Genomic DNA, 26,872 nt, shown 5'->3' with positions numbered 1-26,872 from the left:
AAATTAAGCAGTTATTTCAGGTAAATGATACACCAAAAGTATATTTTGATTCGGGAGCATGAGTGGATAAATGTTATGTATTTATTTTATTGAGAGAATGAACGTGCGGTTATTGTCGTAATTTATAAGCAGAAACATCGGCCTATCTAAATTAGTCTTAAAAAATAAATAATCACGCACCGCCTGTAAAAAAAAAGACTTCCTTTACAGCGCATTTTCTATATTTCTGGTATATGGTCAAATGCGGGCGGGCGGGCGCGGGTGAACAAACAGCTGACCCACGCATCACTATTTCAATGTTCAACAGTTGAAGGGTATATGTATATCGTATAACATCACTTAAATGCCAAGTCTCAAATAGGAGCCTGTCCCTTTTAATAGCCGGGCATCGGCACACATTTCAGCAAATATATGCCTGTTTCAGGAAAAGGGGCTGAGCTGGACCCAAGGAAAGAAAGAATAAGAATCCAAAAACACCCCTAAGCTAGACTAGCCTATTTCAACAACAGATAACTAACTAACCAAAAATACAGTGGGTGGTCCGCCCAGTTCTAACTAGTGTATTTAACAAAGTTTACCTACGGGTAGTGTATGCCCATGGGCGTCTGATCTTGGTTACCCCCTTTTCCCACCATCAAACAAACACTCACACACCATAACCAAAACAATACTCACAGGTGGGGACAAAGTGACATGTATCCTAAACCACACAAGAGGTCTACAAACATATGGCATGTACAGAGAGATTGCTCTAGACAAAGAGATCGAGCTCTAGAGAAAACAACTGACAGGGTTTTTAAACCAAGGGAAAGGGAATGTGATTGGGTAGGAGAAAAGGAGCAGGTGTCTTCTGATTAGCGACTGATTGATGACTGATTGGGGAATGATGATGGTCACCTGTGAGTAGGGGAGAAGGAGAGAAAATAAATACACACATGATACACACAGAATACTTGTATCCGTAACACGCAAGATCTAAATGAATTGTTAATGCGTGAACTTCAGTGAGTACCGTAAAGATTGAGCAAAAGAAGAGAAAGAAGAGCAACATCAGTGTGGTTTGACATCAATGTGGTTTGACATGGTCGGCTCAACTAGAAACAAGATCTGGCTCTTGTTTGGCTCTAATAAGCACCGGTTGTTACATTTTCGTCTTCCAGAGCGACATAAAGGAGCAATTAGGGTTAAGTGCCTTGCTCTATGGGCACATTAATAGATTATTCACCTAGTAAGCTCAGGGATTCAAACTGGCGACCTTTCAGTTACTGGCCCAACACTCTTAACCGCTAGGCTACATGCCACCATTGATTGAAGCAAATAAATGCGTGGGCTATTAATTCGTTTTACAGTAGTTCCAAGTAGAGAAACTACAGTGATGACACAGAGTGTGAGCCAAAACCGTGTGCTTAATTTAAAGGTTACTGCTTTAGAATCTAGAATACAAGTATCACTTGTATCACAACAAAACATGCTTAATCTACGCTATAGACTCTATTCTGGGTATAGAGGCTATACAGATACACTGGTTGGGAAGCTACCATTTCTTGGGAACACCAAGGCAGCAAGCACTATTGCAAGTTAGATTTTCTTCTAACATTGGCTATTTTATTTAATGGGTATTTATTTCATTCATATTGGAGCTGATAAAACCGCAGCGAAGGATAACAACTGTAGTTCAGAGTGAGCATACATGTGAAGTGGGAGGCAGCAGCTATTAGCTAATACGACATGGAGGTTCATCCTTCATGATTCTCAACAGGTCATTCATTTAAAGTTAATGGTAGTGGATTATTATCATAAATACAAGCACGGGTCTGTCTGCAATCACTGTCTGACATCATCACTCATTTTTCTCACTTTGTTTCATCACTAATGGGTATAAAACACACATGCAATCACGCATGCACACACAGTAATTTTTTATTTATATTTGTACCCCTTTCTCTCCCCAAATGGTAGTTACAGTCTTGTCCCATCGCTGCAAATCCCGTACAGAACTCGGGAGAGGCGAAGGTTGAGAGCCATGCGTCCTCCAAAACACGACCCGCCAAGCTGCACTGCTTCTTGACACACTGCTCGCTTTAACCAGAAACCAGCCGACGACTGCGTCGGAGGAAACACAGTGAAGCAGGCGACAGTGTAAGCGTTCATGCGCCGGTCCCGCCACAAGGAGTCGCTAGAGCGCGATGAGACAAGAACATCCCGGCCAGCCAAACCCTCCCCATGATGACGATGGGCCAATTGTGCACCATGGGTCTCCCGGTCACACCCGGCTGCGACACAGCCTGGGATTGATCCCGGGTCTGTAGTGGCGCCTGTAGCACTGCGATGCAGTGCCTTAGACCGCTGCACCACTCGGGAGGCACCACACTCATACATTACTTTGTTTAATAACCCCATTTCCACCAACCAATCCCCCCCCTCCCCCCCCTGTCGTCCCTCTCTCTCTCTCTCCCCTCTGTTCTGAAGTGTTTAGTCTGAATCCATAAGAGTAGTCTCCTATCTAAGGGCCAGTCTGGATCTGGAGATTACAGTGCTCAAAGAGCACGCACACGCAATCTCTCAAACACACACATATATCAAACACACACATATATCAAACACACACATATATCAAACACACACATATATCAAACACACACATATGCTTGCAGACTCTAATACACACACAAACACACACCACCCAAGGAGCCCATCAGACTCTTATCTTGTGCGTTACACAGCCAGAGTTGGTCTGGGACAGGCTGTTTGATGCCCATCGCTAGTGAAGACAAATCACAACAACAACAACTGCAGCACAAGGCCATTCAATCTAAAAGGGCATTTATGCATCACGAGGAAATCTAGATTTTTGTTGTTATTATTGCTATGGTGTTTGTTTGTGTGTGCAGTCCTGGGATGTAAAATAGATCAAGGATTGAATGAACAAAACCGGCACTGACAGGTAAACAAACATGCGTTAGGAAACTACACCAGAAACGTTACAGAATGACATTACAATCAGGTCAAGAGAACCGCCAGAGCTGTCAGTTTATCTTAGATTCAAACACATCTGTTTTACAAACTCGGTCGGTAATACAAGATGTCCTTGTACACTGGTGGTTCAAGAACGTTGAACCCATTCCGGCTCTCTAGTTGGACTAAAAGGAGCTTGATCCTCTAAGGAACAATGCAGCCTATTGTGTGTTTTATTACACAGCGATCGACTGCCTGGTACTTCATGCTCTCCATTTCACCAATGGTATGACCCCCTCCCTGTGTGTTGGCCTATGTGGCACACAGCAATCCAATCTGCCTGTGTTTGACCACCATTCCAATGGGTCACACAGGGAAATACTATACTAGGCTATGAGCTAAGGGAGTTGATCCTATGGACAGCATGTGTAGAAACAACCCCTTTCTTAGTTCCACATGCATTACTGTATAGTACACCAACCTATGTGCCCATAACCACAATACATTCAGTATAAGGGATACATTTGTAAATACATACTGTACAGTTGTAAAAAGCTTTCATAAACAACTAACTTGCCAATACAAGAATGGGGAACTTGGTATGTGCAATAATACAGTATTGATAAGAAAATCATATCGGTTTAATTTTAGTAACAAAATAATGATTCAATAATCAACAAATGAATAGTCCTGTCAGAGCTAAGAGGACAAAGAGCAAATCCAGAATGTAACTGAAAACGTAAGTCCTACCAGAACCTCTGGAATAGTCTTTGAGTCTTTGAAGAATGGAAGTCTAAGTCCAAGGAAAAATATATAGCAAAGGAATAGCCCTTAAAAAATACAGAAAGGTAATTCCAACGCAATCCCAGGTACAAACCAATAATCCAACAGAAATCCAAAAGGTGGAATGGAAACAGACGGCTTTAAACTATTCAATGTCTATTTTCAGCAAACCAGTGTGGAATAAGGGAGAAAAGATGCCTGCCATCTTAAGACAACTCCGATATAAAGTGTTTTTTCTCAAAGTTGCGGGGATGTCACGTGTCCTACTTATATAGTACACTCATAACAACCTAAGCATTACAAATCTTCTATTCAATCAAATAAACCTTACATAGCAAATAAGCCGTTCATTATTTTGTTGACCAAATTCAACACTCTCATTGACCTCCATACAAAAACTCCTTGCTTTGTGTGCGGAAAAAATTTAAAAAACGCCACTTGCTGGAGGCAGACAGATTTTCCGCCGAGTTGGGTTTCTCTCTTACCTCTTCCTCTCTGGCTGACCAGTTGAAAAACGGGGAGAGTTTGGGTTGTGGGTTGGGGAACGCTGCCAGAATGGTCACTGCCCTTTAAATACGTCACACATTGCTTCAAGCCACACCTCGCCACACCCACCAAACGGGAGCAAACATACCTCAAAATCTGTTCAAGAACATACAAGAACGTTTTGGGGAAACATGTCATTCAGTACAAACCGTTCCGCAACGCAACAAACGTTCAAGAGAACTGAACGCACCTCAGCCGTTGCTGACACTGGCCAGCATAGGTATTACAACGCCTGGATAGGTATGTTATAGCAATCTGTAAGTCGATGACACAGTTGATGATGGGGCACACAACTTAATGATGTCACTTGTTAAATCCACTTCAATCAGTGTAGATGAAGGGGAGGAGACAGGTTAAAGATGGATTTTTAGGCTTTGAGACAATTGAGACATGGATTGTGTATGTGGGAAGCATTGGAGTCAACATGGGCCAGCATCCCTGTGGAACGCATTCGACACCTTGTAGAGTCCATGCCCAAACGAATTGAGGCTTTTCTGAGGGCAGAAGGGGGTGCAACTCAATATTAGGAAGGTGTGCCTAATGTTTTGTACACTCAGTACATATTTCCACACTATGAGGTTGGAATAATACTGTGAAATTGTGAAAATTATGATAATGCCATTTCAGTTTAAGAGCTGTTTGAAAAGACCACCTGAAAGTTCTGCCTGTTTTGGTGGGATGGAGTTTTGGCCTTCCATGGTGACATGATCCAAACAACCAAACCTTTCTCTCAGACAGTCCAAGCAAAATTCTTTCTTGAGAAATTGCTCTTGCTAAGAAGTTATTTTAACCTGTCTAGCCCCGGGGTTCCGCTAGCGGAACTCCTCCCACATTCCACTGAAAAGGCTTTTTTTTGAAATATTTAACTTTCACACATTAACAAGTCCAATACAGCAAATGAAAGATAACCATCTTGTGAATCCAGTCAACATGTCCGATTTTTTAAATGTTTTACAGCGAAAACACCACGTATATTTATGTTAGCTCACCACCAAATACAAAAAAGCACAGACATTTCTTTCACAGCACAGGTAGCTTGCAGAAAACCAACCAAACTAACCAAGAACCAACCAAACTAACCAAGAAACAACTTCATCAGATGACAGTCTTATAACATGTTACACAATAAATCTATGTTTTGTTCGAAAAATGTGCATATTTGAGCTATAAATCAGTTTTACATTGCAGCTACCATCACAGCTACCGTCACAAATAGCACCGAAGCAGCCAGAGTAATTATAGAGACCAACGTGGAATACCTAAATACTCATCATAAAACATTTCTGAAAAATGCATGGTGTACAGCAAATGAAAGACAAGCATCTTGTGAATCCAGCCAATATTTCAGATTTTTTAAGTGTTTTACAGCGAAAACACAATATAGCATTATATTAGCTTACCACAATAGCCAGAAACACAAGCCATTTACCAGCAGCAAAAGTTAGCGATCGTAACAAACCAGCAAAAGATATATAATTTTTGACTAACCTTGATAAGCTTCATCAGATGACAGTCCTATAACATCAGGTTATACATACACTTATGTTTTGTTCGAAAATGTGCATATTTAGAGCTGAAATCAGTGGTTATACATTGTGCTAACGTAGCATCTTTTTCCCAGAATGTGCGGATATTTTTCTAAAACTCACCTATTCTGACCAAATAACTATTCATAAACATGACTAAAAAATACATGTTGTATAGGAAATGATAGATACACTAGTTCTTAATGCAATCGCCGTGTTAGAATTCTAAAAATAACTTCATTACGACATCCAGCTTACGTTATAGCGAGAGCGTGCCCAAAATCTGGGCGCTAACTAATAGTACACATGTTCGACAGATATATGAAATAGCATCATAAAATGGGTCCTACTTTTGATGATCTTCCATCAGAATGTTGTACAAGGGGTCCTTTGTCGGGAACAATCGTTGTTTGGTTTTAGAATGGCATTTTTCCCTCTCAAATGAGCAAGCAAAACTAGCCAAGTGGCGCTAAGCTCTCCTTCTTCACCAAACGCAAAGAACGCAACACGTCTAAACTCCCGAAAATTTTTCAAAAATCTAATAAAACTATTTTGAAAAAACATACTTTACGATGATATCTTCACATTTATCAAATAAAATCAAAGCCGGAGATATAAGACGTCTATAACGATTGCTTTTCAGAAGCCAATACTGGTGACCTTTATGCGCTTCCTGAACAAACGAATTCTGGGGTCATGTCATTCCAAGCTGTCTCTTTTGACCATAGAAAGAGATTGAGACCCCATTTCACCTCTCACAGCCTATTGACATCTAGTGGAAGGCGTATGAAGTGCATGTATAGTCATAAATCTCAAGCAAAATGATAGGCAGGCCCTGGAACAGAGCCTCGATTTGAAATTTTTCACTTTCTGACAGGAAGTTTGCTGCAAAATGAGTTCTGTTTTACTCACAGATATAATTCAAACGGTTTTAGAAACTTGAGAGTGTTTTCTATCCAATAGTAATAATAATAGGCATATTGTACGAGCAAGAATAGAGTACGAGGCCGTTTACATTGGGCACGATTTTCCCCCAAAGTGTAAATAGCACCCTCTATCCTCAACAGGCTAAGAAGTTGTTTTGGGTTATTTTTTGACCATTTTGATTGAAAACAATCACAGTAAGGTACTTAATTGAAACCCATAAGTGTTTGATATTGACATACACATGGCTGCATTGGGCCTTTAATAGGTCATCATCACAATACAGTGTGAAAACATAATCTTGTCCAAGTACATACATTACCCACTCTTTTCATAGGTTCAACATTTCATTCATTTCTTTTACTTTTAGGGGCAATGTTTAATTTCATTTTTGCTTTATGCTTTCATGGTTACGCATGTTACACAGTACCCAATGTATGTACATATGTTATGAAGTTTACAACATTAAAGTTGGCTATTTGGTTTGTGAACAACTTCCTTTCAGTGTCCCAGATGAACCGTCATATAAGTCCATGTTACCCTTTGTCATGAGCATGTACACCCCCACTCTCCCTAGAGTAACAGTTAGGGGTCAACCTATGACTTCTGATTATGGGAGAAGGGGTGTAGAGGTCATCATCCCCCAGTCAGCTGTCAAAGCCTCTCCACAGGGGGTGGGGGGTTGCTCTCTCTCTCTGATCTGACTGACCAGTGTCAGTAACGACCTGGTGTCAGGGGTTACGATAGGCACACAGGCACAGCTGCACGGTCGCTGATATGATACACTGGATGACTCACTCTGTCTGGGGACATTCTGATCATGATGGGTTTTAGGCATACATATTACTTACTATGGGGGAGCTACAGGGAGCACAAAGCACTAAAAATGGTTTTGTTGTTGAACTGAAAATAGCTACCAAAGATATCAGCCATTTTGTCTGAGCTACATTGACTTTCCAGAAGTGAATCCAGGCTGAAACCTTTCACAGATATAATTTGTTCCTCTGTTTTCTCCCTCACCTACTGTATACTGCTCAAGGGGAACTATACAGTATAACTCAAACAGTAAAATGGTGTCAGAACCCTCTTCTTGCCAGAGACACTCACAGATCATTCAGCGATGGGACCTGAGGCTTCAGAGGAGCAGAAGAGGAGAGCATTGGCATGGTGGCAGGCAGGGTAAGAGAAGAGAACGGGGCAGAGGCATTGTTATGGAGGAGGTTCTGGAGGAGACTCTACTGGGACTGGATTTACTATGTCATCCCTCTACACCTTTCATGGAAGATGTGGTGGTGGGTAGGTTGGGGATGGGGTATGGTTGTGTAGGATGGTTTTGTGTGTGTGTGTGTGTGTGTGTGTGTGTGTGTGTGTGTGTGTGTGTGTGTGTGTGTGTGTGTGTGTGTGTGTGTGTGTGTGTGTGTGTGTGTGTGTGTGTGTGTGTGTGTGTGTGTGTGTGTGTGTGTGTGTGTGTGTGTGTGTACATTCACATGCATGTGTGTATATATTAGGTACTGTAGCTATAATTCTGAATAGAAGACCTTTGGTCTTCGAGGTTTGAGTCATCACTAGACAACGAGCTTCTGCTTCGCCATCTCATTTTGTACAAAGCTTTACTCCTAACGATGGAAGGAGAGCTGCATGCCAGGGTTTTGGGGAAAATCCATAATAATTGACAGCCAGAGAAATGGAACTCATTTAAAGCCACATTAAATTCACATGAGCTGTCTGGTTAATTGTGAAGCCGAGCAGAACAGCATGCTGGGAAGGGCCACTATACTAACAACACAAATCCTCTGCAGAGAGATAGCTGGGTAAATTGCTGGACCAGATGACAACACCAGCTTTATGCCTGTGGATTAGTTCTCTCTCTATCACAATGTCTTTCCTTAGCTGGTGTAAGCCAGTGTTTGTCCATTCATTCCTGAGCCTTCAGGGGTGCATATATTTGCTATAGCCCAGCACTAACACATCTGATTTCAACTAATCAATCAAATTAAATTAATCAAGGGCTTGATACTTTGTTAATTTTTTAATAAGATTAGTTAGTGCTTGGATAGAACAAAAATGTGCACCTTCTCCCTGGAAAAGATTGAGAATGGAGGTGTGAGGTCTATATGGAGGTGTTCTAAGACTGTTAGGAGAGAAGACATACAGACCGCTGCCTGTCCAAAGCAATTATGCTAACCAGGGGTTTGTATCTCTATTGGTCTCTAGCTGGTAGGACTGTGTGTGTGTGTGTGTGTGTGTGTGTGTGTGTGTGTCGTCCGTGTTTCTCTCCACTGTCTTTAGAAGCTGATTGGCTGTCCCCAGAGAGGCACTTAGTCTGTCCTCCATCCAACCTCTTGAGTTACAACTCACCCACACACTGCACCCATCAGTGGAGCGTCCACACACACATACACACACACGCACTGAGGCAATCTCTCCCCCCCAAACCCCTTCAAAAAGCGGGTCCCAGTATCTGCTGACAGCTCTCTCTTGACCTCTCAGGTCATTCAGCGTCTCCAGGGAGCCACCGTCAGCACCCCGTCCCCAAGATGAGAATCATTTCTGCATGCTGCCTCCTCCCTGTAATCACAGCATTTGGCGGCTTCTAGTAGCATTCATCACCTCAAGTGGGACAAGTGATATGGACGTTCTCCAACACATACCCACACCTTTTCTCCTTCACACACCATTATCTTCCTTCTGCTCCTCTCACCTGGGTAAGATAAACACACACACACACACATATACACACACGCACGCGCACGCACACGCGCACGCACACACACACACACACACACACACACACACACACACACACACACACACACACACACACACACACACACACACACACACACACACACACACACACACACACACACAGGCATATGAGGACCATACACATGCACGCATGCTCGCACATACATACACACACACACACACGCACACCTAACCTACACCCCTCCACCCCCAGACACACACAACATCCATTCCTCACACACACACACCTAACCTACACCCCTCCACCCCCAGACACACACAACATCCATTCCTCACACACACACACCTAACCTACACCCCTCCACCCCCAGACACACACAACATCCATTCCTCACACACACACACCTAACCTACACCCCTCCACCCCCAGACACACACAACATCCATTCCTCACACACACACACCTAACCTACACCCCTCCACCCCCAGACACACACAACATCCATTCCTCACACACACACACACCTAACCTACACCCCTCCACCCCCAGACACACACAACATCCATTCCTCACACACACACACCTAACCTCCACCCCTCCACCCCCAGACACACACAACATCCATTCCTCACACACACACACCTAACCTACACCCCTCCACCCCCAGACACACACAACATCCATTCCTCACACACAAATAACAGTAAGGGGGGAAGGGATCTGAGCTGCCATTGCCTGACATCATACCCATTAAGTTAGCCAGTGGAAGGATGTGCGTGCTGTACTCTCCCAAGGGACCCTCTGCAACACTCTCTTAAGAAAAGTGGCCCATAGATAGAACATGCGTATGTATCCAATATCCATTCTCCTCATTGACTATGAATGGCATTACGCAGCTGAAGGCTTGCTATACTGCATATATACAGTACCTCTCGTGTCTATGAGGATCTGTGCTTGGACTTCAGGTGCTCTGATAGCTACAATAGTCATTAGTGGATGTTCACTCCCTCTCCGTATCTTAGCATACTGTACTGTAGCGTAAACATACTGTATGTTACACTATGGCTCTCTCCCAGGCTTCATAGGAATGATGGTCTTCGTATAGCCTGAGAGGACTTGTCTCTACAGCTTTGAGGTTGATGATGATTACTTGAATGTAATATGTTCAGAAAAAAATGTCTGGGTCATACAGCATGCAGATACACACAGACAGACAAACATACCGTTTTAGCTAACAACTGTTTACCATTGCACAATTAAGATAATGGCTACCATTTGTTAAGTAGTCGATGGGATGAACAATGAACTAATGAAGGATGGGAAATAGTCTAATTAGATGCCTCAGGCTGCTATCCATCAGATAACAACCGATATGCCCTTCTGACATCAGAGCTGGAGTTAGGAATTTACATATCTCTATGACCTCATTACCAAAGGAAAGGTTGTTATTGTATTTCATGTTCAGCTAGCAGATGTAGCTCGTCTCCTCTGAGTGGTCAGTGAAGTTAAGGGTATTCTGTAGATTGGAGATAGCCAAGGGTGTTGGGAAAGGTTTGCATTGCTGTCTTTACTTTGGGAGGGCAATGGCATACCGAGACGTTGAGGTGAGATGGGGAGAGGTGCCAACATTTTTTGGGGACTTCGGAAACGCTTTGAAGGTTGAGGACTATAAATCACTGTGGCATGTCTCTCTTCACAACACTTGAGTTTGAGACAGCAGAACGATAAAATAAAGGCTTTTAGGTTTTGGCATGGTGTAACGGCTGTCGTCTTCCTCCTCCTCGGACGAGGAGAGGCGAGAAGGATCAGAGGACCAATATGCAGCGTGAAATGTAGACATAATGAAGTTATTAAAGTAAAGATGAAAAAACACGAAAACACTTTAACAAACTACAAAACGACGCAGATCGACCTGAACATAAGAACTTACATATACACGAAGAACGCACGATCAGGTACAGACTACAAACAAACCGAAACAGTCCCATGTGGCGCTACAAACACAGACACAGGAGACAACCACCCACAAACAAACAGAGTGAAACAGCCTACCTATATATGATTCTCAATCAGAGGAAATGAATAACACCTGTCCCTGATTGAGAACCATATAAGGCTAACAAACAATGAACCTAAACATAGAAACACGTAACATAGAATGCCCACCCCAACTCACGCCCTGACCAACTAAACACATACAAAAATAAGAGAAAACAGGTCAGGAACGTGACACATGGGGTGTTGTGTGAGAGAGGCGACTTTGGAACATGTTATGATGTCACCGAGTCAGTCGCAGAGCTTTACTAAAGAATGTATCGATGTTCCGAGGGTTGTAAGGTTCTGTTTGAAGTCTGTTTGGTAGTGGGTAGAAAGCGACCTTCATCCTTCTGTCCCTCTATTGTTACACCTCCTCCTCCTCTGCTTTCTCTTAAAAACAATGGATATTTTTGGTGGATTCTAATTAAAAAGACCTTGACGACAGATCAGATCTTCAGCCCATTTTACTTCTTATTTCTGTGGGAAAATATTTCATTGATTTTAGGAAAGGGGATTGAAGGCAGGCGGGGCTGAAATGGGCTCTATGAGGGATTACTACCAGCAGGGTGTATTGAGGAGGAGGGTGGTGGGGGATGAGGGGGGGTGACATCCCCCTCCGTGCCCCCATGGGAGGCCTTGATCTTCGCCCAGTCATAACCCAGCTTTATTCTCTTCTCACCGTTCTCCTTACTCACTCCCTCCACCACTATGCCAATGTTGCAATCTGCTTTTTAGGCTAGACTGTAACTGCAAATCCCATCAAGGACTTTTTATGAACATTAAGCAATACTTGAAATTATCACTTACTTTCTGAATGACAAAATGACCGACCATCATGGAGCAACTACCAGTTTTCCCAGTAGAGTATTCTCTCCTCTCTCCTTCTATATCTCCCTCTCTCTTTTGCCCCCTCTCTCTCTCTCTCCCCCTCCCTCTCTCCCCCTCTCCTCCCTCTTTCTTTAAATAATGTCTTAGCCCTGCAGGTGCCAACATCTCCCTCTGAAATGATTATTTCAACCCCACACAAGATAGCTTTTGGTAATTATATGTAGCATAATTAAATTTGATGAACTCCTCTGAGACATCTCGTTTAACCCAGGCTCTGTGCTTCTAAAAGGGAGACATATCTTCACCATTATGAAAGCTACCATTCAAATCCTGCAACAGTGATCCTGTTTAACCAAAGGACTAGAGTATTTCAAGTCATTATTAACTACACAGTGCATAAAATAAAGCAACAAATCTCTGATCATAGAAAATACAAAGACAAAATGAGGACCACATTCTACCTCCAATGTTATTCATCTATGGTAAATCCTTTGAAACGAGAAAGAAACTGAGGAAAATTTGAAATTTGTCTTTCATTTGTAGGCAGTAAGCAAACAAACAACAAAGTGGCTGAGGGTCAATAACTCCTTAGCCAGACCACACAGCATCCAAAGACATCATGAGTAAGAGCACTCTGTCTGCATCCCAAATGGCACCCTATTCTATATACTTATTTTGACCAGGGCCCATGTAGTGTAGTGCACTATATAGGGAATAGGGTGTAATTTGGGAAGTAGCCTCTGAATGCTCCCCACCGCTGTTTATATAAGAGAACAAATTACACTGTACAGTCATCTGCCGGATCTCATTAGTTGCTTCTGAGGCCATTATATCTCTGCTGAGTTTAAGAAGTATACTGGGTTGACCGGGTTGGCCTCAGAAGGACCACACACGCAGATAGGTAGGGAAGGGAAAAACACACGGACACAAAAGGAAACACAGGCACACATGCATACACTCCCGCTTACTCTCACACACAAACACACGCACACAAAACACAATGATACATGCTTATATAGGGGCGGCTGGTAGCCTAGTGGTTAGAACGTTGGACTTGTAACCGAAAGGCTGCAAGATTGAATCCCTGAGCTGACAAGGTAATAATCGGTCGTTCTGCCCCTGAACAAGGCAGTTAACCCACTGTTCCTAGGCCGTCATTGAAAATACGAATTTGTTCTTTACTGACTTGCCTAGTTAAATAAAGGTAAAATAAAAAATATATACATGAGCTCTGGCCAATGACGCCTTAAGAAGTAATCTTTGAACCAGTGTGAGGAAGTATTGAGGATAGAGATCATTCTACAAACACAGTTACACTTTCTACAGCAAGCCAAAGCATATTCACATCCTACAGCTGTAATAGAAAGAGAGAGAGGGGAGCTTAGGGAGACCCAGCAGCCGCCCAGCATGGCTTGGAAAGATTACACTTAGGCCCTGGACGATCACCGAGGACAACACACCGTTCTCTATGGTTACGCTGATACCTTGGTCATAACATGTGTGATGTAAAAAAGTTGTGGCTTTGTCATAATAGAATAGTGTGAAGTATATATATATTCTCTCTTTCTTTCTATCTGCCTCTCCCATCTATGCATTTTCATCTCTATCTCTCTCTCTCCCCCCCTCTCTCGCTTCTTTCTCTCTCGCTCTCTCTCTCTTCTTTCTCTCTCTCCTTGTTGTTCTGTTTCTTTACTCTGATCTACACATTGGAATAGCTCTTCTTTATCTCTCTCTCTTCTTTCTCTTTTTCTTTCTTCCTCTTCCTCTCTCTCCTCTCTACAGGAGTGCCGCGCTACCGCTGGGCAACAATCCTTTATTTTGCAGTTGATTGCTCAGGGAATATTGATTAAGGCAAAGATTCTCTGCTGAGAAGTCACTTCTCAAACTTCCTCCCAGTGACATTAATACCGAATAGAGTAGCACTGCCTTCTTCACTTGTAGATAAACTCCCTGGCACAGATCAAATACATTTCTCAAAGACAACACACACACACACACACACACACACACACACACACACACACACACACACACACACACACACACACACACACACACACACACACACACACACACACACACACACACACACACACACACACACACACACACATTATATCAATGCACGTCTAATGTAATGTATTCCTCCTTGGGTTGGGTGCTTATGCCTCTACGGCTCTCTCACTTTAATCACCACAATTAAAGTAACAAACAGTATCAATTAAAACAAAGGCTCGGAAACGCCATTCCTCACAGAGCATTACCCATAGAAATAGCCATTACACTTCTTTAATTGACTTAGTTGAGCTCTACAAGTGCAATAAAGTGGCCTGTGCGACCTTGCAATGGGTCCTGGCAATTAAAGTATTTTCTGTGAGAGATGGAGTGTGTTACAGTATGTTACAGGATGGGTTATATCGTGCCCTATGATGAAGCGAAGCAATTCTAACCTCTTCTGATTCTTACCCAATCACAGCCTTGGGAGAGGAGTGGGAGGATGCTTTGGATGACTCTCTGAGGTGACATCATACTGTTCTGAATAATATAGGACAGTTTCCCGGACACAGATCAAGTCTTTGAATAAAAAGCACACCAAATTGAGTATTTCAAAAAAAAATTGCCCAGTACTATGGGCAAAATTTTCAGATACTATAAGTTTATATTTTTGTCGCAAAGTTGTTTTCACTGCAAGTTGAAGCGTACTGTTAGCTAGCTAGCGAACGTTAGCTTGCTGGCTCACTAGCTAACATTGCGTGTATGATCTGTGTAGTAATACTATTAGAATCAGAAAACTATTTGCATCGCTAGTTAAAGCCTAATTCTAGCTAGCTAGCTAACATTGAACCTAGTTGGTTAGCTTTAGCTACCTGCAGATTCATACTATGACAATTAGTTTGTATTGGTAGTAGTATGAGTTGGGATTATGCCGGTTCATTATTGGCTAGCTAGCTACATGTCTAAACAAAAGACTCCACTTCACCAGGTGATTATATAACCCCTTAAGCTAGCCAGGTGTGTCTGGGGGTGATTATGGCTATCTATTGTATTTCATGAACATGTGTACATGTCTAGACAATAGTGACCCATCAACTTAGCTAGATGTGGCTGGGGGGGGGGGGGTTATAGCATTTCTTTCACATGACCATTCAATTGAGACAATCAAATCAAATTGTATTCATCACATGCGTGAAATATAACAGGTGTAGACCTTACAGTGAAATGCTTACTGACAAGCCCTTAACCAACAATGCAGTTTAAAGAAAAATACCCATCCCCCCCAAAAAAGTACAAATAATTAAAGAGCAGCAGTAAAATAACAATAGCGAGGCTATATACAGGGGTACCGGTACAGAGTCAATGTGCGGGGGCACCGGTTAGTCGAGGTAATTGAGGTAATATACACATGTGGGTAGAGCTTTAAATTGACATATGAATAGATAACAACAGAGAGTAGCAGCAGCGTAAAAGTGGGGGGGCAATATAAGTAGTCTGGGTAGCCATTTGATTAGATGTTCAGTAGTCTTATGGCTTGGGGGTAGAAGCTGTTTAGAAGCATCTTGGACCTAGACTTTGCGCCCCGGTACCACTTGTCGTGCGGTAGCAGAGAAAACAGTGTATGTGTCACGACTTCCGCCGAAGTTGGTCCCTCTCCTTGTTCGGGCGGCATTTGGCGGTCGACGTCACCGGCTTTCTAGTCACCATCGATCCATGTTTCATTTTCGTTTTGTTTTGTCTTCATTATACACACCTTGTTTCCATTCCATAATCAATGTTCCTTATTTAACCCTCTGGCTTCCCTTTCTGTTTTGTGAGTGATTGTTATTGTCATGTGGGCTCGTTCTTTGTGCTCTGGATTTTGTATTTTTCCTTGTTGGAACATTGCTTACATTTTTGAGTAAATTCAAATTATTGCTCAAACCTGTGTCCTGCGCCTGACTCCGCTTATCCATTCACCTAATCGCTGACAGTATGACTAGGGTGGCTGGAGTTATTGACAATTTTTAGGGACTGGGCCGTACGCACTACCCTCTGTAGTGCCTTGCGGTCGGAGGCCGAGCAATTGCCATACCAGGCAGTGATGCAACCAGTCAGGATGCCCTCGATGGTGTGGTGCAGCTGTAGAACCTTTTGAGGATCTGAGGACACATGCCAAATCTTTTCAGTCTTCTGAGGGGGAATAGGTTCTGTTGTGCTTGGACTATGTTAGTTTGTTGGTGATGTGGACACCAAGGAACTTGAAGCTCTCAACCTGCTCCACTACAGCCCCGTCGATGAGAATTTATTTTATTTTTATTTATTTAACCTTTATTTAACCAGGAAGGGCTCATTGAGATTTAAAATCTCTTTTTCAAGAGCGTCCTGGCCAAGATAGGCAGCACCAAGTCATTACAAAAAATTACAGACAGACAACATGAAAAACTACAAGTAATCTAGTAAAAACCATTCATGAATTCACAAGAGTATAACAATATCAAAAACAGCAAATTAAAAACATTGACAGGTCAGGGAATCAGCCTCAAAATCCTTCATCAGTGATTTAAAAACACCAATCGGGACAAGTTCTTCCAGTTTAAAATTATTTTGTAAGGTGTTCCAAGACGATGGCGCAGAGTACATAAAAGACCTTTTACCAAATTCAGTTCGGACATTTGGAACAGTTAGCAGGATAAAGTCCAGTGAACGAAGAGAGTACCCACCACATTTCTGAACAATAAAAATGCCCAAATAAAAAGGTAGTAAACCCAAAATGGCTTTGTAAATAAAAGTATACCAGTGACTGAGCCTACGAGTGACTAGAGAAGGCCAGCCAACCCTGGTATACAAAGTGCAGTGGTGCGTAAGGGTTTTGCAGTTTAAAATAAATCTCAAAGTGCCATGGTAAAGAGTGTCAATTGATCTCAAACACTGAGCGGAAGCATTCATATATAAAATATCCCCATAGTCTAGTAAAGGCATAAATGTAGCTGATACTAGCCTCCTTCTGGCTTCAAAAGAAAAACAGGCCTTATTCCTAAAATAAAATCCCAATTTCAGCTTCAATTTTTTTGTAAGTTGTTGAATATGCATGGGGGTGTGCTTGGTCCTCCTTTTCCTGTAGTCCACAATCATCTCCTTTGTCTTGATCACGTTGAGGGAGAGGTTGTTTGCCTGGCACCACACGGCCAGGTCTCTGACCTCCTCCTTTTATGCTGTCTCGTCGTTGTTGGTGATCAGGCCTACCACTTTTGTGTCATCGGCAAACTTATTGATGGTTTTGGAGTCATGCCTGGCCATGCAGTCATGAGTGAACAGGGAGTACAGGAGGGGACTGGGCACGCACCCCTGCGGGGCCCCCGTTTTGAGGATCAGCGTGGAAGATGTGTTGTTACCTACCCTTACCACCTGGGGGCGGCCCGTCAGGAAGTCCAGGATCCAGTTGCAGAGGGAGGTGTTTAGTCCCAGGGTCCCAAGTGTGTCTGGGTAAGCATCATCTAATAGTTTGGATTTGTCTGCCATGTAAAGCCTAATCTAATAGTGTATGGAATCTTTTTTTTTATATATTTTTTTTATATAACCTTTATTTTAATAGGCAATCAGTTAAAAACAAATTCTTATTTACAATGACGGCCTACTTGTAAAGCCCCCCATGTCCAAACCTCCCACAACCCGGACGACGCTGGGCCAATTGTGCGCCACCCTATGGGACTCCCGATCACGGCCGTTTGTGATACAGCCCGGGATCGAACCTTAGTGCCTTAGACCGCTGCGCCACTCAGGAGGTCCATATTCCTACTATGCAAATATGCAAGTAACACCTTCTGTATCCTGTGCATGTGACAAATAAACATAGATTTTATTTGATTAAGTGTTTTTACCAGAGACGGTAATGTGAATAACAACATGACCTGCACCAAAGTCAGATTAGGACATTTTACCTGGAGTTTTACCTGGAGTTTTTCCTTATTGTAGGCCATTACTTTCACCACTTTTAGTATTTACATTTTGGTTGTTTAGTACACTTCTCACTCTGTTTAGCACATGGCGTCACATGTGAATCCTTAAGAGATGGTTGTGGCTAACTAAGGCACAAGAGGGTATGAATGATGCTGAATAGGTGTAGACACCAAAATATTCAAAGGTCATTTTCTCGAAAGTGGGTTTCAAGTTTATTAACTTTCAAAGCAGAATTAATTTCCCATTGTTCCTCAACTGCAGTGTATGATGTACCATTTTATAGCTCTGAGTCTCTACTTTTATGCAGCATTTACCGTGAATGTGGTCTCCGTGAAAGTGGGAACATGCAAACGTGCATTGTGGACAACGTGTGATTGGATTGAATCCATGCCTTAATGTCTTCAGGTTCACTGTTGTGACAGTTTAGAACCAAAGTAGAAAGTGGCTTGTATGTTGTGTTAGCTGGCACAACCCTCTTCAAGTTGTATAGAACAAAATCCATTGCCAATACACTTTGGAAATAAATTATTGATTCAATGCCTCATCATGTAACAGGTCGCTTTTACACCCCCTTTCAATTTTATTCTCCCTTTCCTGGCAAAATCATCGCACTTCTCTCTCTAATAACGAACAGGATGTTATCAATCAATTACCAACTAATATGAAGGAGCAGTGCAGTAAGTGTTGTCCCCATGCCTTATGAGTCACTTCATTAACCATTTAATTACTGTGGTACAACACATTCTCCTGTGTAGGAGCCCTACAGGCTTCAGTCTGCCAACACACACTACAGTGTGAGCGTGAGTAGGGAGAGCGGGAGAGGCTCATTTCAGCTAGTTTGTCTCAATATTGTCATTTTTCTTGGCAACGCTCAGTGTTGATTTCTTAGGAAGTTTCTGTGGATTTGGAGTGATGTCTTGTTTATTAGCGTCTTGATGGCTTTTTACAGTGGTGCAATGGTGACAGGTGTGTGTGTGTGTGTGTGTGTGTGTGTGTGTGTGTGTGTGTGTGTGTGTGTGTGTGTGTGTGTGTGTGTGTGTGTGTGTGTGTGTGTGTGTGTGTGTGTGTGTGTGTGTGTGTGTGTGTGTGTGTGCGTGTGCGTGCGGGCGAGTGACAGGAGTGACAAGAGCTGCTTATTTCGCCCCCAATATAATCGAAAAGCATTATTCACAAAAGCATTATCCTTCAGCTTCTCAGCCTCATGCATTTCAGTGACAGCATGGCTCTGTTGTGTTATTGAATAATAACTTTGAACTATTTTGCTCTGTTCTCACAATAGAAGTGGAAAAAACTGGAATAATCATAATTGTTTAGAGAGTCTGGGACTGCCGGTGATTTACTTGTTTTCCAAGGCGTTTATTGAGTGCATTTTTAGTACAATAGTTCTCAGAAAGTTACAGTTTACAAACTCGGACACATACTCGTCACAATATACAAGTGGTAGCTATACAGAGAGACACAAAAGAAAATCAAACACACAAACAAACAAATGTGGTTCCTTCGTCTGTGTGTACCGTAAAGTGAGGTCAACTTCCCTGTTGTGCTGTCTTCATCCTTATTGGCTGTCCTGAGCAATCCTGGGCCTGCTGTGTGTGTGTGTGTGTGTGTGTGTGTGTGTGTGTGTGTGTGTGTGTGTGTGTGTGTGTGTGTGTGTGTGTGTGTGTGTGTGTGTGTGTGTGTGTGTGTGTGTGTGTGTGTGTGTGTGTGTGTGTGTGTGTGTGTGTGTGTGTGTGTGCGTGTGTGTGCGTGTGTGTGCGTGTGTCTGTCCATCATCTGAAATACAAGAACACAGAGATAGAAGAATTAGCTGTTTGTGTTAATCTTTAAATGAAACAAATCAACACTTTCCAAAACATGGATTAGCCTCGACATGTCTGCAACAGCAATCATCGGAAAGAATGGACACACTCTGAAAAGGCCCACTTTTCAGACAGAGACGGGACAAATCAAAACAGATGGCATTGTAAAATCTTATACCAAAGTATAAACTGGGTGGTTCGATCCCTGAATGCTGATTGTTTGAAAGCCATGGTATATCAAACCGTATACCTTGTGTATGACAAAACATTTATTTTACTGCTCTAATTAAGTTGGTAACCAGTTTATAATAGCAATAAGGCACCTCGGGCAATATGGCCCAGGGGGTGTGGTATATTGCCAATATACGACGGCTAAGGGCTGTATTCAGGCACTCCGCGGTGTGTCGTGCAAAAAACAGCCCTTAGCCGTGGTATATTGGCCATATACCACACCGCCTGGGCCATATTACTTAAGTAATCCACACAACAGTCCTTTTACATTTATTAATATATATGAAGTAAATCAGGCAACTGTTTTGTAAGAGGAGTGGATGGGACAATGACAGCAAATTCTGAAATGGCTTTTATGGAGAGAGCACTGATTGCTTTTTCATGTCACAATATTGAAGTGGAATGCTATTAGAGTCAGCATTTTACTAAGACAAACATTAGCAAATGGAAAAATTAGAAAAATGGGAATTACAGACTGCACTGTCATCTCATTCACACAGACATGTTGCATGGCAAATACTTGAGACGTGGTTGAATGGAAGCGTAGCTAATTGATTGAAATGAGATCCTTGCATTGAGTAAATATACATAATTAATCAGAAGAATAAATGGTTATGTGTAGCGTACTCCGGGCTTGTGTGAATGATGTTGAAAGGAATTTGAACTGCTAGGTGTCAACCTAACGAGCTTAACGTATAGATTATCACACAGGGTTTATTGAAACAACTCAGGTGGTCTTAGGTCTATATTATAGGCTGCACTACAACAATTATATATATATATATATACAGGATATATTATATCCAATATACCTTACTTCAAAGAATAGTGGTACTGTTTTACAGTCTGCCAACTTCCTCTCTTCTCTCATTCCCTCTCGTTTTCCCTCACAGACACACACTGTCAGGTCCTGACCCACTCTCTCTTCATCAAGAGCTGTGGTGGAGAAGCCGTGAGGGAGCCAATAGTGTGTTGTGTGTGTGTATGTGTTTATGTGTGTGCCTGTGTGTGTGCATCTATGCCTGTATCAGTCTGTTTGCGTGTGTGCATGTGTGCACGTGTATGCCTGGACCAAGCTCCATCCGTCTCTTTCCCTGCGGCTGATCAGACCCGTGCCAGACTTTGAGGCCCCAGCAGGTGGCCTGGTCCCATGTCTGCCTTGTGCACTGGAGCAGTGATCCAGATAGAGGTCATTTCTCAGTCCTAGCTCAAGCCAGCCAGGCCTGGCGATGCCCAGACCTAAACCCACACCCAGACCTGGGCCCGAGACAGGTTCGTTACACCCCGGATAAATGAGCTGGAGCCTGGCCAAGATGAGGATCAAGTGAGGGGTGGAGAGATGAGACAGAGGGGAGAAGGAAAGGGTAAAGGGGTTGAGGATACTTAATAACCTGCTAATGGGCTGCCATCGATTTCTAATTTCAGATGACACGGTGGGTACCTCAGTCTTAGTCATGGATCCACACTCCTCCTAAAATAATAGCCCAACGCTGTCCGAGGCTGGTTAGTGGTAACAGCAGGCTAGGATATCTGTGTTTGGGGAAGCAGTAGTTTGTCATTACACGACACCTGAGGATGCTGTTACAATGGATCGATGCAATAAGTTACAATGATGTTAAGGTGTTTTGTGTTACAACTTTATACATGGGCTTAATCTGTAGATAATCAACTGCCTTTCCCCTCTGCTGTCACTGAAATCAACAGGGTTCTCAGACAAATGCACTGTAATTATTATGGCTATATGGCTATATGTGATTCATAAGTCAAGGGCACTGCGTTCATCCACCTCTGGCCTGCTCGCCTCCCTACCTCTGAGGAAGTACAGTTCCCGCTCAGCCCAGTCAAAACTGTTCGCTGCTCTGGCACCCCAATGGTGGAACAAACTCCCTCACGACGCCAGGTCAGCGGAGTCAATCACCACCTTCCGGAGACACCTGAAACCCCACCTCTTTAAGGAATACCTAGGATAGGATAAAGTAATCCTTCTAACCCCCCCCCCCCCCCCCCCTTAAAAGAGTTAGATGCACTATTGTAAAGTGGTTGTTCCACTGGATATCATAAGGTGAATGCACCAATTTGTAAGTCGCTCTGGATAAGAGCGTCTGCTAAATAACTTAAATGTAAATGTAAATAAGTCATAATTCACTGCTACTGATTATAGCTGTATCTTTAACAGCGGTGAGTAGTTACTTTTACATTGAATTCCTGCTTTAATGAAGTGGATATTCCTGTGGATCAGTGTCTTCATATGGCTCCTTTATTTGATTGGTAATAAAACAAGTATTCACTTTGGCCGAGTCACATTCATCAGAGCAGTTCAACCTATCATGAACCAGCAGGTTCCTACACCTTGCTGTCAGACATAGTTGAGATCCAGTGTGATTTAGTTTGAGACTACACTACACCAATCACAGCCTGCTAGCATAGACAAGAGCGGGGCTAGTAGTACAATCAACCCTATGTACCCGTTAGACCCCTCACGTCAGCTTTACCTCCTAGACCACCATCTTAAACATACTCAAAAGAATACTCTCTCTCAAACGCCATCAAAAAGCATTCATGTCATCAGTAGCCTCCATCTTAAGAATAGACCTTTCCCACCAATTACAATAGAGTGTGTTCCACGTATAGATATTGGTACAAATCCTAACAACCAGTGAAAATTTGACTTAAGTGGAAGTTTTCACCTCATTATGGACATATAAATTAATAGTGGACAAAGTATATGGAACGTAACTTACCTATACTTACAACGAACTTTGATTTCAGTGTACTATATTAATAGCTATAAAGCTAGGCACTTAAGGTAACAGGTGTGTGGTGGAATAATGTATGAGCAGAATTCCTTGGAGGCGCTACATCCTCTCCTCCTAACACCGAGGCTATCCATATGGTGACACTGTAGTGGTCTGGAGAGATAATTCAGTGGCTCAGCTCTAGCTGGCCATGGGGGACTGACTGCAGTGTGTGTGTGTGTGTGTGTGTGTGTGTGTGTGTGTGTGTGTGTGTGTGTGTGTGTGTGTGTGTGTGTGTGTGTGTGTGTGTGTGTGTGTGTGTGTGTGTGTGTGTGTGTGTGTGTGTGTGTGTGTGTGTGTGTGTGTGTGTGTGTGTGTGTGTGTGTGTGTGTGTGTGTGTGTGTGTGTGTGTGTCTCTGTAAGCTGTTTAAGTCTGTGTGTTCATCAGGATGGCATCAGGCATCTGTTGGCAAAGCCAGGCCCAGATGTTCGTTCACACACACACACACACACACACACACACACACACACACACACACACACACACACACACACACACACACACACACACACACACACACACACACACACACACACACACACACACACACACACACACACACACACACGGAAAACTCTCCAATCTGAGATGTCTTGATTAGCTTATTGGCTATTCATAAAATGGCCAAATATGAAGTAAATGATGCCATTCTTCAGCGAGAATGCCTAGAGAATGTCTAGGAAAATGAAGGGGATGTTTTAAATGGCAATGATATGTAGTTATAATGAAATCCTGAACTTGACCCCAGGAACTCCATGATCATCTTTCAGATTATTTATTCCATTACCGTTACTGTTTCCCAATAATCCACATCTGTGAGGATGTATGATATTCATTGCCAGTACAGTTACTATGAGGATCGATAGGAGATACATACCATTGACATTTGGCCAGATGAGACGAGACACTCTCCACTCTCCTTCCCTTTCTGGACGGTTCCAATCCCTCCAACACAAACAACAAACAAAGAAATAAAGAAGAAACAACATAATCTGTACAAGTAAGTGCTCATCAGCAAGATACGGCATGGATACACTCACATTTAACATGGGCTCTCCAGAGAATGGACGTTTTGGTCACGTTTTTTTATCCCTACAGTTGTTTTATACACATCTACAGAAACAGTAATTTGTACATGGTCCTTTGTACATTTATTTCCAGGTCAAAGTTCATTCAGGATTGTGACTCCTCAGCATTATATGTGTCCATCCCCATTACAATTCAGTGCACAAAAACGTCATCTTTGCCAAAAATGCAAGCAGAGAGAGTCTTGCACATACATATTCATACACATCACCTTCAATATGAAGATTTATTCTGAAGATATATTCATATTTAGTTAGAGATATACATATTTTTATATATTCTCAGAATCTGGGCGAGGCCGTTTCACTAGTCCTTTGGCAAGGCCATCAGCCCAGACATCGACAGGTAGTGTTAAGGTGAAAAAATGGAAGAGAGGTCTGAGTTCCCTGCTTTTATGGTTAAAAAACAAAACAAGATATCAACAAATGTCTCAAAAGCTCTCCTTTCCCGCCAGTTCAACTGTTGACCTTGAGGAGATCTCCAAGATGTCAAAAGTTTTGAATGAAGAAAAAATAGGTGAAAAATAGGTGAGAAATGGTCAAACCAAATCAACCATACACCACTGTATGCCTCTGTATCATTTTCCGTATGTGTGTATAATGACAATGTATGGTGAATTTGAATTGCTTTCTTTCTACGCGCATTTCATACCGCTGCTCCTAGCCAGGCCAAGCATCCTCACTAGTCTTTGAAGAAGGCCTGGGTTCAAATTACATATCAGAGACCTTCTGATGACATGAACTTCCTCTTCAAAATGGCTTCCACTTGGTCCTCCTCTCCAGTCTACCGTCATCCAGTAAAGATATACATCTGATAGTCCCAGACTCCATCACCGTGTCAGCCTGTGGTGGTCTGGGGTTAGATTACAGTACAATACAATCATATTCTATATACCATGGGCTCTAGATGTGAAATTACACAGGCCTACACACTGATGATAATCCATTGATGATAGTATAGTCCATGGCCACAGATTAAGATGTGACAAAAGTATCTGAACCCATGGAACTCCAGACAATGGATAGTTCAGACTAGGATGATCATTTGTTCACTCCAGACTCCAGGACTGTAGAACTCACAGATTAAGATTAGAAAAGAAATTCTCTGAACCCACTGAACTCTGGATCATAACTCATTATAACTCAGATTAGTGGAAGGTGATATTGAGTTAGTATTGGTCTGGACCCTGGTCTACTGCAATTATGATGTTCCATTAGATGAGGATGATAGTCTCGACCCTGGCGCGTCCCGACGGGTTGGGGGTCATTCGGTGAGGGGTGTAGTCCTTCCTGCTGTAGTCCCTGCCTGCCTGAATGCTGCCCGACCCGTGGCACCGCGCCCCCTCCAGTCATGCCATGGTGGTGGGCGACTGGCACTGGCTCATCTGGACCCGCATGGAGGCAACGTTACTCAGGATCTTCTTCTGGTGGCCCGCCAGGGTTACACCTATCCTGAGGAGGTCTCTGGAAAGAGGGAGAGTGAAAGGGGGTGGGGAGAGGGAGAGAGACAGAGAGAGAGAGAGAGAGCGAAAGAGAGAGAGAGAGAGAGAGAGAGAGACAGAGAGAGAGAGAGAGAGAGAGAGAGAGAGAGAGAGAGAGAGAGAGAGAGAGAGAGAGAGAGAGAGAGAGAGAGAGAGAGAGAGAGAAAGAGAAAGAGAAAGAGAAAGAGAAAGAGAAAGAGAAAGAGAAAGAGAAAGAGAAAGCGAGCGAGAGAGGAAGCGAAAGCAAGACAGGACACATATCAATACTGTGTATTAAGTACTGTATCTGCAATGCCTCAACTGTGTGTACTGAAGAAGCAAGTACATAAACAGACATTCATTTGGTGTCTAATACATTTACACAGATAACCAAAGCCCCAAGTCATGTCAGGACTGTTAGCCACTGGCTGTGAAGAAGAAAACAACAAACCCAATGTGTCTGCCTCTCAGTGATCTGGCGTTTGCTCTCTTTGATGATTAAAATCATGATGCTACATTTCAGAAACAACATTATGAAGCCAGAAAGATCCTACAAAACATCAAATGCACAGAAAGCGGTGTTTCTTACGGCCAATATTTGGACAGGATTATCATCGATTTTAGATGAAATGTGCGTGTGTACATGAATGCTTGCGCACGAGTGTTCATGTGTGTGTCTGTGTTTCTGTGTGTGTGTGTTTCTGTGTGTGTGTGTGTGTGCGTGCATGCGTGTGTGAGCCTGTTACAAAACACAATTACAAAATACCTGTATTTTGTCATGTATTTAATTAAAATATGTGTATTTTGTGTCTTAAAATACAAAAATCCCTTTGCAAAAAGCCGTCCCGAACAGCAACAACATTCTCAGTAACGGTTACAGAAACATTTTACTTGCTATGACTGTGATATGTTGTTGTTTATCTACCTTAATTGAGCAAGTCACTCTGGATGTGAAAATGAACATACCAAAATGAACTGCAAAGCACACTGGGTATTATTATTGGCATTGTTTCGGGGCGGAGCTCATGCGAATAATACTTAAGATGCTTAGTTAATTTAGCAGACACTCTTATCACACCATAGTGCCATCAGACTTCTGATACCAAAAAATGGTATGTAAAATGATTTTGTATTTTGAAAACACAAATTACAGCTCTCAAAAGTATCTTGCTACAAAATACATCGGAGCATAGTTTAGCCCAGTGTAATACCAATTAGAAAATACTCAGAAGTAATTGAAATACATATTTAAAATACA

General features: G+C 42.6%; 1 protein-coding gene across 3 annotated transcripts in view; it reads right to left on the bottom strand.

Annotated features, from left to right (window-relative positions):
- Nucleotides 1–19,578: 19,578 nt before the first annotated feature.
- The window catches only part of LOC139560632 (ephrin type-B receptor 1), a 405,983-nt gene continuing 398,689 nt past the window's right edge, over nucleotides 19,579–26,872 (bottom strand). For all 3 annotated transcript variants that reach the window (XM_071377579.1, XM_071377581.1, XM_071377580.1), the window contains 2 exons: nucleotides 23,947–25,618; nucleotides 19,579–20,016 (listed from right to left, as the gene is read on the bottom strand). In XM_071377579.1, the coding sequence (XP_071233680.1) occupies nucleotides 25,504–25,618 (115 nt within the window). In that variant the 3' untranslated portion in view covers nucleotides 19,579–20,016; nucleotides 23,947–25,503. The remainder of the gene's footprint in view (nucleotides 20,017–23,946; nucleotides 25,619–26,872) is intronic.

The sequence above is a fragment of the Salvelinus alpinus genome, chromosome 30, assembly GCF_045679555.1.
Source record: "Salvelinus alpinus chromosome 30, SLU_Salpinus.1, whole genome shotgun sequence".
Classification (NCBI taxonomy): Eukaryota; Metazoa; Chordata; class Actinopteri; order Salmoniformes; family Salmonidae; genus Salvelinus; species Salvelinus alpinus.
This window is presented reverse-complemented; position numbering and strand designations above follow the sequence as displayed.